The sequence below is a fragment of the Camelina sativa genome, chromosome 14, assembly GCF_000633955.1.
Source record: "Camelina sativa cultivar DH55 chromosome 14, Cs, whole genome shotgun sequence".
NCBI classification, from domain to species: domain Eukaryota; kingdom Viridiplantae; phylum Streptophyta; class Magnoliopsida; order Brassicales; family Brassicaceae; genus Camelina; species Camelina sativa.
Window position 1 is genome coordinate 3134145 of NC_025698.1, and position 14547 is coordinate 3148691.

Genomic DNA, 14547 nt, shown 5'->3' on the forward strand with positions numbered 1-14547 from the left:
ATTCCTCACGTCTTTTAAATTTGATCAAAGTTCAAAAAAATCCTTTATTTGTAGCAATTGTATATACTTTCTAAAAAAATCTAGAGATTTCAACTTTTGAACTCCCATCATCGCTCCTTAATATCATGATTTTTAGTTTTTCATTAATTGCTCTCTTTACTTTCGCATGCCAATTATAAAACATTGGCCTAATCCTAGCCACATGCATGAACACAACCAAACAAAAAAAAAATAAAACACTTTTTTCTACCCGCATAACAACGATGCTAGCAAAAAACATAAGACTCACATATAGGTGTCGACTTTTGATAAGGATATGAAATAAGGAAAGTGACATCTCCAATTATTTCTCTCCATTCATCGATAAGATCCTAAAGAATCTTCCACCATATACTCTCTTTCCTCTGTAAGTTTTCAAAAAAGTGTGTTTAGCCATTGAGAAAAGTCCCATATAGCTATTACCACAAAAGGGCAAAGTGGATAATTATTGCTACGTATGTTTTGTTTCATTTCCTCTTATCAACTCGACCTTTTTTTGTCACGGAATCTTGTCTCAAGGCCCCATGTGCGTATCACAGAGCTAAGTTCTTGGTGATTTCTACATCATACATATTATAACAACTTTTTCTTATAATTTTTTTTTATTAATCAAACAAGTTTCAAATTTAGATAATTTTTGGTGATATAGATACGAGCGCTTTGCTGACAAACTCATAAATACGAATACTTGCGAGACACTCTTTGGGTGGATTCTTCAAACACAAATACACCACAAATATCTCAATTTTGCAAAGGAAACAAAAGAAAGAAACCCTCTTATTATAACAACGCTCTGTGAAAATTACATCAGACTTCACATATCTTCATCTCTATATATTTTCTTCTTCTTCATCACAATCCATTCCTCTTTTTTTTTTTTAACATTGAATCTCCTCAAATACATGACATAACAAAACAAATAAACAAACAAACAAAAAATTATATATATATATATATGAAAGAAAAAAATTCCAGGTTCATCCTGCTATAACGTTCATTTTCACGTTGCAAAGATAATATTTGTCCCCGGGTCTATAGACCAAGACTGGTCTCGAGTTTCTTGGGTCCCTCTAGCAATAGGTGTTTCCCCTGTTGCTGGGACCAGTAGGCATGAGCCGTTAGTACCCTGTCTAAGAGCTCCTGTGGAACTGGCTCACCTCTCCTTTGTTGCGGCGATATTCTCGCTGTGTGCACCAGCGTCTTCCATTTGTCCTATTATTCACATCAAACCCCAAATTACTTCTTGCACAATCAACCTAGACCTCATTACTGAGTTGTAAAAGGAGAGTTTTTTCTTTACCTTTAAGTCAACGTAAGTCCGGTGCTTAGCATTATCAAAAGCTCGCAACTTTACATCACGCCACCTGAATATAGATGTAAGCCCAGCAATTTTAGAATTATCGTGGACCAATTACTGATGGAAATTAAGTCCTCTACTTTGGTGAACTTAAAAAAGTTTTAGTTACCTTCCGGTCCCAAGTCTCTCCACAGCTTGAACAAGTGCTTCTACTTCTGCAACAGAGAAAGGTCGACGGATTCTGCGCTGCGCCACCACAGATCGCTTGGTTTTCCGAGGTGGGACTACGGTCAAAGCCTGAACATGCAGAGGACGGACTGGAATCAAGGCTCTGGAGTATATGGTTTTAGCCCTATTTGGTGCTGAGGGTTTGGAGTCAAGGTCACTTTCTACAGAATTACTCGGTTTAGCATGCTTCCCCGGTGATGGGAGACACCTAGAGTGACGAACATGTTCCATAAAACATTAGCAACATAATTCTTTTCTACACCAAAGACAAAATGGAAGTAAACATATTGATCTCTGGAGGGAGTGATACTGACCTTGTTAAAGTGTGAGGTACATTACAGGGACGAACATAGTCAGAATCTTCAGGAGGTAGCGGTTTAGTGGATTGTGGAGGATTGGGCTCAAGACAAAACCCTAGAGTATCCGAAAGAGTGTCTAGAGAGATCCCACTCTGAAGCAGAATTTTGCTGTCGTCTCTTACCTTTTTTCCATGAACAAGAACACCTATGCGTAGTTCACCTCCAAGTATCGAGGTCAAAGCTTCCAAGACTGTCCTCTAGAGAAGAGGAAGTAAGTTTTTCATCATTATCCAAAAACATATGAATGACCCTTTCCAGAATATTCTTAGTCAAAGATCCAAACCTTTAGTGAACCAACAGTTGCAGTCTCTGGGATTTCAATGAAAAGTTCAGGAACTCTAAATGACTTGATTCCAAGTTTCACTAAGCACAGCAAAGAAAATATGAACAGAGTCAATACAAAACTCATGTGATAGAAACAGAAAAAGCTTCATAGAAACATTTACCGTGAGAATCTCTTGACTGCACTGCTGGCTGCTTCTGACAAGCTATGGATGATAGAAAACCTGAAGCTGCAGAAAACAAAGCTCAGAGTTGATCATTATATCATCATCAAAACGTCGTTTTGACGTTAAAGTTTAAATGACTAGCTTTGTGGTAATACTCTTTCGAGGTGAACCAGAAAGGCCTTCAGTTTTAGCATTTTCTTCGGATTGTGATGCTGTATAACCATCAAAGTATCTTCTTTTTTTGATAGGATAGTTTCTCTCCAATCTTTGGCTTTTAAGACAATGTTTCTTGCTGTAGTAACCATGCTTCATGTCCAAGTCTAAACATTTTCATGGATAAACCATAAGTAAAACCACAACATCTTTAAAAGAACATATAACTACTAGCCCACAGTCCATATATATGTTCACCTGAATTAGTTACCGTAGTAGTATCTCTCGGCTTTGGAGAGACTTTACAATACTTTGAAGCAAAATGATTTCCAATACGCAGAGTTGACCTAAATGATTTTGTTCTGTAACGAGCTGACAAGTTTTCGCCATCATCATCATTTTCCTTACCAAGTAAATCTATATCATCAGAGCATAGTGAAGGATTTTGGGGAATTGGTTTCCTGAATCCACTACCTATATGATTCTCATCCTTGGCTACAACGTTCCTAGATAACTTTGCTTCAAAGTTTAGCCCACCAAGCATTGATTTGTTATCATTACACTCTGACCTATAGCAATCACTATTATCGATCTTGGTGTCCTCATAGACCAATTCTTGAGTTTCAAACTTCTCTGAAGAATCAGAAGTTACACCAGAAGAAGATCCGAAGTGGAACTCTGTAAGGGGACTTGGAGATCTATTATAGCTTTGAATTTCATGAGATTTTGGAAGGATCTCAGAGACAAAGAAACTTCTTTCAGCAATATTATTAGTAGTCTCTTCTTCCACTGTTGTGTCACGGCCGTTAAGAGGTTCTGTCTTAACTGCACACTGATCATCATTATTACCGGATGATGCGTTGTTACTTGAGGAAGAAGAATTCCCACCTTCAAGAAGCAGTTTGCCAGCTACTGCAGCCAACAAATCAAAAGACGATATTTGATGGCTTTCGTTTTTCTTCTTGAAAGCACTCTTCTAGGAAAAACACACAAACACACAAAAACATACATATCAGAGGTTGGAACATGAAATTAGAAACAAAAAAAAGTTAAAAGAAATCTATTTAGTTACTCTTGGTGATCTGGCAGCTCGAGGTGTGTGAGGCACCTCATAGCCATTGAATCCATAATCAAGCCTCTTTTGCAACACCATGATTCGAAGAACATTTCAGACATTCAGCAAAACGAAGGCATCCTCACGGATGTTACAAGATCCCTGCAGGAAGATAAATCATGTTAACGAGTTCCAACAATGTAATAGAATTTTTCCAACAGGTCCATCATGTGTATGTTTCCAAATTCAGAGATATCTTTTTTTATTGGTTAAACGGTTTAACTTAAACCTCACTAGAACCCAAGAATTTTCTACTTGCCAAGATCTTTTTAAAGCCTCACTTGATTAATGACAACGTAAAGAAAGAAAAAAAAAAAACAGAGCAAAATCTCACACATGAATACCTAATAACCAAGTGAAATTCTTCTAACCCTGAAACTAGGTTTTCATGGAAATTAAATTACAACATGGTTGAATAAAATTCATCTCTTTAATTTATTATGGTTGTAGAAACAGGAATCACCAATTCGAATAGTAAGATCCAAGAAAACATTCAAAAAATTCTCACCTTTTTCCGGCAGGCAAATGCACGGCGATAAGAGAAACAAGAGAAGAATCAACAGACTGAAACCAAAATGTTTTTTATTTTCTCATCAACACATTTTTTTCTTTTTTACTGGAAAACGAAAGAGAAAAAAAAGTTTGTGTTTTTATTTTATATTTTTTTCTGGTGGAAAATGGAAAAACCCGACAAAAGAAACTACGGGAAGGAGAAGGAGAAGGGCTTAAACCCCGTGGTCTTATACGAGTAACACCGGACGTGTGAGAGAAAGAAAGAAGAAGAGCGAATAACCAGTATAACCCCCCACCCCCCTGAAGACCTGTTCTTCTTCTCCCCTTCTTGGGTCACCCATCACTGTCTCACGCTACCTCCTCTTCATTCGGACACGTGTTCTCTCTGTCGGATCGTCCGCTTTTTTTTTACCACACACTAACTTCTACAAAAACGTTGAGTCACATATGCCATGTAACCCTTTTTTGGATTTTTTTTGATTTTTTTTTTCAAGTCCAAGCCATGTCATTCTCTTTTTACCCTTTTTAATTGTCTTTTTCAAATTTTCTTCTATTTTATCTTAACGGTCCCTCCTTTATACCAATTCATTTTCAATTATTTTGTTTTCTATTGAGAAACAAATTTATTTTGAAATTTATTTTCTTCTATTGAGAATCAAATTTAAATTTATTTGTACTTTAATATCGGAACGGTATAACACGGTCTTCTTAATATCTTAAGATAAGCACACACAACTTAACATTTATCATTAATTCATGAAAGTAATTCAAATAAGAGTTAATGCGTAGACATATTCACACATTACAGACCTTGAATACAAACTGTGGAGGGTATCTTTCGAAGAAATATAGAAAATGAAAAGATTAACGAGCTGAAGGAGTATCACTGATGAAAGTTATGCTATGTCCCGTTGACTTCGATGAATTTTCATCTTGGCTCCTTCTCTTACTTAGGTTATATATTTCCAAACACTCATTTAGCTCATGAGCAACCCGAGTCATGTTTGGTCTCTCTGTGGAACTAGGGTTAATGCACGACATCGCTAATTCAAGAGCTTTCCAAGATGAACCTGTGTCATAATCTCCATGGAGATTCGGATCCATTATACTTTGAATATCACCAGTTGCAAGCATAGACTTGGCCCATTCTACTATGTAAGACTTATCACGGGATTGTTCAATCACCGGTTGGCCAGTGATAATTTCCAGTAACACAATCCCAAAGCTATAAACATCACTCTTCTCTGTTAACCAATTATTTTGATAATATCTGCAAGAAAAGTACTTAATTGAAAATGTTTGTATTTTGTTTTCACTAAACACACGAAAAAAGCAGACATTTATAAACTAAAATGTGATGTGAACTATATATAACTTACTCAGGATCAAGATATCCCAGAGTTCCAGCTACATTTGTTGATACGTGAGTTTTACTCCCCACTAGAAAAGATCTGGAAAGCCCGAAGTCGGCGAGTTTCGCTTCAAACTGTTGACCTAACAGTATATTGGTACTTTTCACATCTCTATGAACCATTGGAGGCTTACATCCAATATGCAAATACTCAATTCCTCGTACATAGAAAACCTTCATATGTTAATTAACTATCATAGAAATGAATTTTAAAAGAAATAGGAATATATACATAGTATGTATTGTCTTAAAAACAAAGAAGAAGGAAATATAAACGATTACAAACCTAGCGCAGACTCGATAGCTATTTTAAGTCTATTCGACCAGTTCAAAATAGAGCCACCACGTTTTCCTGCCAAAAATCATCATAAGGTTTAATCTAAGGTTTAAAAGACTTTGGCTCTTGGAAAAGGCAACTAAAGAAAATTGTGTATTATACTCTAATGGTCTACCTGAGAGATGTTCCTTTAAGTTCCCATTTTCCATGAACTCGTAGATGAGAGCCAAGTCATTTCCTTCATCACAATATCCGATGAGGCTTACCAAATTCACGTGGTGAACTTTTAGAAGTAGTTCGACCTAACATTATTTAACGATATAAAAGGGTATATTTCGTGACCTCATGATTGTCCTAAAATTTCTTGGAAATTTGTAATGTAATTAAGTACCTCTGTTTTGAACTCCTTGTAGCCTTGAGTTGATGACTGAGAGAGAACCTTAGCGGCTACTTGTTCATTGTTTAGAAGACCATGACAAACAACACCAAAGCCTCCTTTACCGAGGATAACTTGAAAGTTATTAGTCATATCCTTGACCTCTGAATATGTATATCTTCTATTTTTCATTTCGAGTGATGGGCGCCTAACTGCAGGAAATATTTTGACATGGATTCATGAGAGTTAATACTTTTGATATGGATTAATATATATAAATGTTTTTTTTAAACTACCTTTGCAAGTTGATGGCTTTCTTTTTCTGTAAATAAATATGAGAACAACCACAAATATGATAACAGCCACAAACAAAAGAGACACAACAATCGGCACGACAGGGGATCTAGATCTTGGTTCGCTTGACCCACGTTAATTTACATTTGCATCAACACTAGAGAATTAAAACGTTATTGATCAATAAATAAATCTTTTTTTTTTTTCTTTTTTGAACAAAAATCAATAAATAAATCATAAAACGAGAGTGAATAATAAATCCTATGAGATCATCGCAAAACAGAGTCTTACGATAGCTTTAACCCATCCTTTTCCCTATCGAGAAGGGCTTGAGGAACAGAGCCACTAAGATTGTTTCCTCTTAAGTTTCTGTGGACGTGGAGATATCATTTTTTTTTTTTAATAAAGATCGTGGAGAGATCATTAGAAACTAACATAGACAACACAATGAGATTTAGATAACTTACATGACCAACAACGATTTCATATTGGCTAGAAATTCCGGCACTTCTCCAGTCAAGTTGTTATTCGATAAATCCCTAAAATTATTTTTTTATAAAGAGATAAATGTTAAACCAATCCAACAATTTTTTTTAATTTATTCAATCATGTAAAGACGTACAACTCTCGCAGCTGACTTAGATTTTGTATGCTAGGCAGTATAACTCCAGTTAATCCACTTGAAGACAGATCTCTGTATGCATATGACCGGAGACATAATCACATAAAAAGATACACTTAAATTGATAACAATTGCTGTTAAATTAATGTTCTTACAATGCTATGATTCTTGGTGGTGTGGAGATATCAATAACGTTGCAGCTTAAACCAATCCACGAGAATTTCTTAGGAACACATGGATCTCCCTGCCAGCTGATTCTACTCAATTGATAAGTAGTTTGGATGTTCTTTATGGCAATGACTAACCATAGTAAAAAAAGACCCATGAATTAAAAATTTGTAATGACTTATAAAATTACGTATAATTATATGCATAAAACAACATGGTCACATACCATCATCTGTACTCGTCTCTGATTGTGGAAAATGTATGATGCTAAAAATCTCTAAAGCATTTATTAGTGGTGGTAGAGTAGACTTGGGCGTTTTTGATAGCTGCACACGACATACCCCTCCCTCGCATTTCAGCGGAACAGTGTTGAATAAAGTCTGTGCTTCAAACTTCATAGGACGATAAGCATCGAAATCAACTTTTCCATTTGCTACAATTTTGAATTCCCTAGTTTCATTGGCCTGCACTTGTTGAATGTCGGCGAAGTAAAGATAACCGTACATTTCGTCATCAGAGGTTTCCAAATCCCAGATAATGGTCAATGGCTCACTGGCATTAGTCGGTATGGCGGCGGTCGAAATAACATCACGTGGGGGTGCATAGCCATGGGAAGAATCCGTAACGTTGAGGGTTGTGTTTATTTGAGTCCATTCCGGTTGTAAATATGGAAGCCAAATACGATCATACACATCTTTAGGATAACTGCCAGTATCAATAATTATCTTTTATATCAAGAAACCTAAAAAGAAATACAGTGATATGGAAGAAAAGTAGCCTATATTATAAAATATTACATACCTTATAGTTTTTTCTGAAGTGGTGAAATAGAGGTGCGCTATAGTCTTCAAGGAACCTGTTTGAGCACTATAAGTATCATACGGCAAGGGTCTTAACTCTATGGATGATATCAGTGGTGTGCTTTTCCCTGTCTTAACAACACATAAATCTAAACTGATAGACCTTGTAATGTGAATGATCTCCTCAGTCGCACCTAAACCCGATTTTCCAAGATCTAAAGATGTCCAAATATTGGGACCAAGATATAGGTCGAATCTTGGAGGATTATTAAGACCGTCGTAGTTGCCATATACAAACACGGTCCTGATTAGATAGTTCGTGTCTTGCTTGGTACTCAAACTATAACAATTTCTTATTCCATCCGGAAAGTATCTTAAAACTCTGTTTGGCTTCGAGATAAACTCTATCTCTGAGCTATTTTGGATATGACCGGTTTTTCCTCCGCGGATGAAATTGGCATCAGATATGTATGTTAAATTGGTGAATTTTTCGTTATAAGGTGGTTCGTTAGAAGGTAATCCACAATCCAAACTGATGAATCCTGGTAATTAAAGCCGGATAGGTAAATAAATATCGGAATAACTTCTTCATATATCAGAAAAATTCAAGAAAAAGTGAAAGAAATACCTTGTTGATTTTGAGACTTAACAAGATGTATAATAATGGAGAAAGTGGCATAAGCGAGTAACAGAAGTTTGTTGCAAATCTCCATGCGCGACTACTTCTCACTTTTCAAACAAACAAAAACTTAAACAACACCAAAAGAAGTACGCTTGAAACATTAAAAGTCATCTAGCTATATATCTTTTTATTTTGTGTACAATCTATTTATGAATATTTCTACTAGTAGTCTTTAAGCACTGCCAAGTAAAAAAGTTGGCAATGTCAAACTTATGGAAACGTCACCTGCAAATAGGAAACGATCTAATGTATTTTTCTAATACATAAATGACGTAAAAGACTATTATTAGTCTAAGATGGAACGAGTAATTTTCTAGGAAGCTTGACATGAAAGTTTGAGATCAATATGTGGCATTCTCAAATTCAAAAAGCCAAACGTCTGTTATTAAAAATATGCAACCATGCTATGTCGAGATATATTATAATGATCACACTGTGGCCGGTTAAATCAAGTGTTTGATATTTTAATAAATATGAATTTCATATAGTTTGTTGTGGAGAAACTATATTTTGCAATATTTAAGAATCAGGAATATCTGTAAATAACTTAATTTAATTTATGGGAAATCGTCAAGGTCAAGTAGTTTCTGAAATGTCAAATTTCTAACTCACACAACCTTAAACTTTCTTACCCATTAATTTCCACTCTTCAGGATGTAAATTGTGTTTGACAAAAAAAGTAAAAAAAAAAAAAAGGAATGTAAATTGTTTGTAACGGTAAAATTGAAGGGAACTATCCACGCGCTCTAATTTTGCAATTTTGGAATATACCACAGAAACTGAGAGAATTTTAGCGAGCTATTACCACGCGCTATCTCTGCGAGTAGTGTATTTATTTTACCATCTGGATCCCGCTGCGTACTTGGGCCTTGGGCCATCGGCCTATATATTCTAAACAATTTTGTACTAATCCATATTGTGTTTTTTTTTTTAACGGTTCACATGTAAAATATTCACATTACAGACTTTGAATACACACAACCTGTGGAGTACTGTATCTCTCAAAAGAATATATATAGATATGGAAATATTAACGAGCTGAAGGACTATCACTGATGAAACTTATGTTATGTACCATGGACTTTGATGAATTTGCATCTTGGCTCCTTCGTTTACCTAAGTTCTCGTATATTTCCAAACACTCATTTAGTTCATGAGCAACCCTAGTCATGTTTGGTCTCTCTCTAGAAGAAGGGTTAATGCATGACATTGCTAATTCAAGAGCTTTCCAAGATGAAGCTGTGTCATAATCTCCATGGAGTTTCGGATCCATAATACTTTCAATATCACCATTCGCGAGCATAGACGTCGCCCATTCTGATAAGTAAGAATTTTCACGTGAGTGTTCAATCGCAGGTTGGCCACTGATTATCTCCAGTAACACAATCCCAAAACTATAAACATCACTCTTCTCTGTTAACCAATTCTTTTGATAGTATCTGCAAAAAAAAAAAAAAAGATATTACATGTTTTTCAATATTTTAACACGCAAGAAACCAAACATCGTTGAAACTACAATGTGATATGAAGTAGAACTTACTCAGGATCAAGATATCCAAGAGTTCCAGCAACATTTGTTGATACGTGAGTTTGACTTCCCACTAGAAAAGATCTGGNGAATATATATAGATATGGAAATATTAACGAGCTGAAGGACTATCACTGATGAAACTTATGTTATGTACCATGGACTTTGATGAATTTGCATCTTGGCTCCTTCGTTTACCTAAGTTCTCGTATATTTCCAAACACTCATTTAGTTCATGAGCAACCCTAGTCATGTTTGGTCTCTCTCTAGAAGAAGGGTTAATGCATGACATTGCTAATTCAAGAGCTTTCCATGATGAAGCTGTGTCATATTCTCCGTGGAGTTTCGGATCCATAATACTTTCAATATCACCATTCGCGAGCATAGACGTCGCCCATTCTGATAAGTAAGAATTTTCACGTGAGTGTTCAATCGCAGGTTGGCCACTGATTATCTCCAGTAACACAATCCCAAAACTATAAACATCACTCTTCTCTGTTAACCAATTCTTTTGATAGTATCTGCAAAAAAAAAAAAAAAGATATTACATGTTTTTCAATATTTTAACACGCAAGAAACCAAACATCGTTGAAACTACAATGTGATATGAAGTAGAACTTACTCAGGATCAAGATATCCAAGAGTTCCAGCAACATTTGTTGATACGTGAGTTTGACTTCCCACTAGAAAAGATCTGGAAAGTCCGAAGTCCGCGAGTTTCGCTTCAAACTGTTGACCTAACAGTATATTGGTACTTTTCACATCTCTATGAACCATTGGCGGCTTACATCCAATATGCAAATATTCAATCCCTAGTATAATACATAGAAAAATCTTCATATATTAACTACTTATCATGAAAATGAAATTTAGAAGGAATAGGGCCGGATATATCAAACTGAGAAACAGTAACACATAATGATAAGAACTAGCAAAAATTTCTACATATACCTAGCGCAGACTCAATAGCTATCTTAAGTCTACTCGACCAGTTCAAAAAAGAGCCGCCACGTTTTCCTGCCAAAATTCAAAAATATATGGTTAGAAATCATTAGAATTTTCTAAAGCCCTTTTTGGCTAACTGTTTTATTTTATTTTTATATCATTTTATTTTAATATCATATTCTAACTATGGTTTTCCTAATTTACCTGAGAGATGTTCCCTTAAATTCCCATTTTCCATGAACTCGTAGATGAGAGCCAAGTCATTTCCTTCATCACAATATCCGACGAGGCTTACTAAATTCACGTGGTGAACTCTTAGAAGAAGCTCGACCTAACAATCAACAATATAAAAAGGTATAGGATCTGCAGGAGCGCAAGCAATCATTGTCCGAAAACTAAGTTGAAGATAGTTTTGTAATACCTCTGTTTTGAATTCCTTGTAGCCTTGAGTTGATGAATGTGAGATAACTTTTACGGCTACTTGTTCATTGTTTAGAAAACCACGACAAACAACACCGAAGCCTCCTTTACCCAAAACAACTTGAAAGTTATTCGTCATTTCTCTGACCTCTGAATATGTAAATCTTCTGTTTTTCATTTCAAGTGATGNACTATAAACATCACTCTTCTCTGTTAACCAATTCTTTTGATAGTATCTGCAAAAAAAAAAAAAAAGATATTACATGTTTTTCAATATTTTAACACGCAAGAAACCAAACATCGTTGAAACTACAATGTGATATGAAGTAGAACTTACTCAGGATCAAGATATCCAAGAGTTCCAGCAACATTTGTTGATACGTGAGTTTGACTTCCCACTAGAAAAGATCTGGAAAGTCCGAAGTCCGCGAGTTTCGCTTCAAACTGTTGACCTAACAGTATATTGGTACTTTTCACATCTCTATGAACCATTGGCGGCTTACATCCAATATGCAAATATTCAATCCCTAGTACAATACATAGAAAAACCTTCATATATTAACTACTTATCATGAAAATGAAATTTAGAAGGAATAGGGCCGGATATATCAAACTGAGAAACAGTAACACATAATGATAAGAACTAGCAAAAATTTCTACATATACCTAGCGCAGACTCAATAGCTATCTTAAGTCTACTCGACCAGTTCAAAAAAGAGCCGCCACGTTTTCCTGCCAAAATTCAAAAATATATGGTTAGAAATCATTAGAATTTTCTAAAGCCCTTTTTGGCTAACTGTTTTATTTTATTTTTATATCATTTTATTTTAATATCATATTCTAACTATGGTTTTCCTAATTTACCTGAGAGATGTTCCCTTAAATTCCCATTTTCCATGAACTCGTAGATGAGAGCCAAGTCATTTCCTTCATCACAATATCCGACGAGGCTTACTAAATTCACGTGGTGAACTCTTAGAAGAAGCTCGACCTAACAATCAACAATATAAAAAGGTATAGGATCTGCAGGAGCGCAAGCAATCATTGTCCGAAAACTAAGTTGAAGATAGTTTTGTAATACCTCTGTTTTGAATTCCTTGTAGCCTTGAGTTGATGAATGTGAGATAACTTTTACGGCTACTTGTTCATTGTTTAGAAAACCACGACAAACAACACCGAAGCCTCCTTTACCCAAAACAACTTGAAAGTTATTCGTCATTTCTCTGACCTCTGAATATGTAAATCTTCTGTTTTTCATTTCAAGTGATGGGCGCATAACTGCAGATAAAAAGTTTTCAACACGTTCAAACATATTTCATACTTTTGATGATTTTATATGATCATATCATATTTTGTTTATATATGCAATTCCCTAGTGAGTACCTTTCCCAGTTGATGTCTTTCTCCTTCTTAAAATGAAGACGGGAACTAACACCATTATGATAATGGCCACAAGAGAACAAAGAGATGCGACGACAACTACCACCGGAAATTTTGAATGGCATGAGACACATAGGTCTTTATTTCCTTCAAGACTAAAGCAAATAATGTTATTGGTCTATACAAAAAAAAAAATATAAAAGATGAATAGTGATCAAAACAAGATCACCATGGAAACGAATTTTACTGTAGTTGTAGTCCTCCCTTTTTTCTATTAAGAAGGGCTTGAGGAAGAGGACCTCTAAGATTGTTTCCATTTAAGTTTCTGAAGATGTTAAAAAAAAAATTATTAAGACAATAAGATTTGATTTTATAAAAAATATTTGTTGTGCTTCTTCGAAAAAAACCCCTACATTTTCAACAAGGAGTCCATCTTGGCTAGAAACTCAGGCACTTCTCCAGTTAAGTTGTTATTTGACAAGTCCCTATAATTTTGATAAGACAAAAATGCAAACATAATCTTATCAATTTTGCAAAGAGAGAGCGGTCAGTTTATCCAAATATGGAGATACTTACAATTCTTGAAGTTGGGTTAGATTTTGTATGCCATGCGGTATAACTCCACTTAATCCACTTCCAGACAAGTCTCTGTTATATAGTGATGAGAAATCAGATGTATTCAGAGTTCTTTTAATAAAATTAGTTTGAGTCATGTTCTTACAATGTTATGATTCTTGGTGGTGTGGAAATATCAATAACACTGCAGCCTACACCAATCCACGAGAATTGTTTAGGAACACATGGATCGCCTTGCCAACTGACTTTATTCAATCCGTACGTAGATGCGATAGTCTTAATAGCAATGACTGAAACAAAAGAATAAGTTAACGAAAATACTAACATGTGTATAAGACCTATAAAACGATGAGTATCTCCCATTGGTGAGTATCTCCTATAAAACGATGAGTATCTCCCAACAGACTTTATTCTATAAAACGATGAGTATCTCCCATTGGTGAGGAAATATAAAGCTTTTGGGTATTACTCACAATAATAAAAAAAAAATAATAACTTAACTAAGAATCTCCTTAGACTAATTTATATCATAGTTTAGCTTGTCTTTCTTTAACCAACTAAACCAATGTGGGATTCTTATCATATGTCTTATATGCATTAAAGTACACATGCCACATACCGTCGCTTTGGTTTGTTTCTGATTGTGGAAACTCAATGGTCGTGAAAATCTCTAAGGCATTCATCAAGGGTGGAAGAGTCGACCTCGGCGTTTCTGACAACTGCACTCGACATACCCCTCCCTCACATTTTAGTGGTACAGTGTTGGTTAGCATCCCTACTTCAAACTTCTTGGGACGATAAGGTGGGAAAATAACTTTACCATTCCCCACAATTTCGATTTCTCTTGTTTCATTGGCTCGCACTTGTTGGATATCGGCGACATATATGTAAGCATAAGTTTCATCATCAGCGCTTT

At 35.4% G+C, this 14547-nt stretch overlaps 3 protein-coding genes across 6 annotated transcripts in view; all 3 read right to left on the bottom strand.

The window, feature by feature from the left end:
* LOC104739325 (telomere repeat-binding protein 5-like) lies at window positions 939-4405 on the bottom strand. Its single transcript, XM_010459633.2, has 10 exons — window positions 4148-4405; window positions 3598-3741; window positions 2784-3501; window positions 2528-2692; window positions 2370-2435; window positions 2207-2286; window positions 1879-2120; window positions 1506-1772; window positions 1340-1403; window positions 939-1251 (listed from the first exon to the last, which is right to left on the bottom strand). Exons 2-10 carry the CDS (start codon window positions 3676-3678, stop codon window positions 1072-1074), a joined length of 1863 nt encoding a protein of 620 aa, XP_010457935.1. The 5' UTR covers window positions 3679-3741; window positions 4148-4405; the 3' UTR covers window positions 939-1071.
* LOC104739329 (leucine-rich repeat receptor-like serine/threonine-protein kinase At2g14510) lies at window positions 4877-8911 on the bottom strand. Its single transcript, XM_010459637.1, is given in 13 exon segments — window positions 4877-5422; window positions 5532-5721; window positions 5850-5915; window positions 6016-6142; window positions 6232-6428; window positions 6513-6667; window positions 6802-6879; window positions 6978-7049; window positions 7133-7204; window positions 7288-7432; window positions 7527-8005; window positions 8102-8642; window positions 8729-8911. Coding segments are annotated over 13 exon segments (2613 nt in total). The 5' UTR covers window positions 8814-8911; the 3' UTR covers window positions 4877-5016.
* The window catches only part of LOC104739328 (leucine-rich repeat receptor-like serine/threonine-protein kinase At2g14510), a 7073-nt gene continuing 2246 nt past the window's right edge, over window positions 9721-14547 (bottom strand). Inside the window, exons 4-14 of one of the 4 annotated variants that reach the window (XM_019235821.1) lie at window positions 14251-14445; window positions 13777-13921; window positions 13632-13703; window positions 13469-13540; window positions 13303-13380; window positions 13059-13210; window positions 12757-12953; window positions 12540-12666; window positions 12342-12407; window positions 12013-12202; window positions 9721-10221 (exon numbers count right to left, since the gene is read on the bottom strand). In XM_019235821.1, coding sequence (XP_019091366.1) covers window positions 9813-10221; window positions 12013-12202; window positions 12342-12407; window positions 12540-12666; window positions 12757-12953; window positions 13059-13210; window positions 13303-13380; window positions 13469-13540; window positions 13632-13703; window positions 13777-13921; window positions 14251-14445 — 1703 coding nt within the window. In that variant the 3' untranslated portion in view covers window positions 9721-9812. Of the gene's footprint in view, window positions 10222-10421; window positions 10832-12012; window positions 12203-12341; window positions 12408-12539; window positions 12667-12756; window positions 12954-13058; window positions 13211-13302; window positions 13381-13468; window positions 13541-13631; window positions 13704-13776; window positions 13922-14250; window positions 14446-14547 lie in introns of those variants that run through there. The other 3 variants (XM_010459636.2, XM_019235820.1, XM_019235822.1) reach the window with 3 other exon arrangements.

Bases quoted from the DNA above. Each gene is read 5' to 3' on its own strand.
- LOC104739325 (XM_010459633.2), bottom strand. From the start codon at position 3,678: ATGGTGTTGCAAAAGAGGCTTGATTATGGATTCAATGGCTATGAGGTG. The intron at 2,121-2,206 runs GTTTGGATCTTT...CCTCTTCTCTAG, and splicing joins CAACTGTTGGTTCACTAAAG to AGGACAGTCTTGGAAGCTTT. The intron at 1,773-1,878 runs GTCAGTATCACT...TCGTCACTCTAG, and splicing joins GTACCTCACACTTTAACAAG to GTGTCTCCCATCACCGGGGA.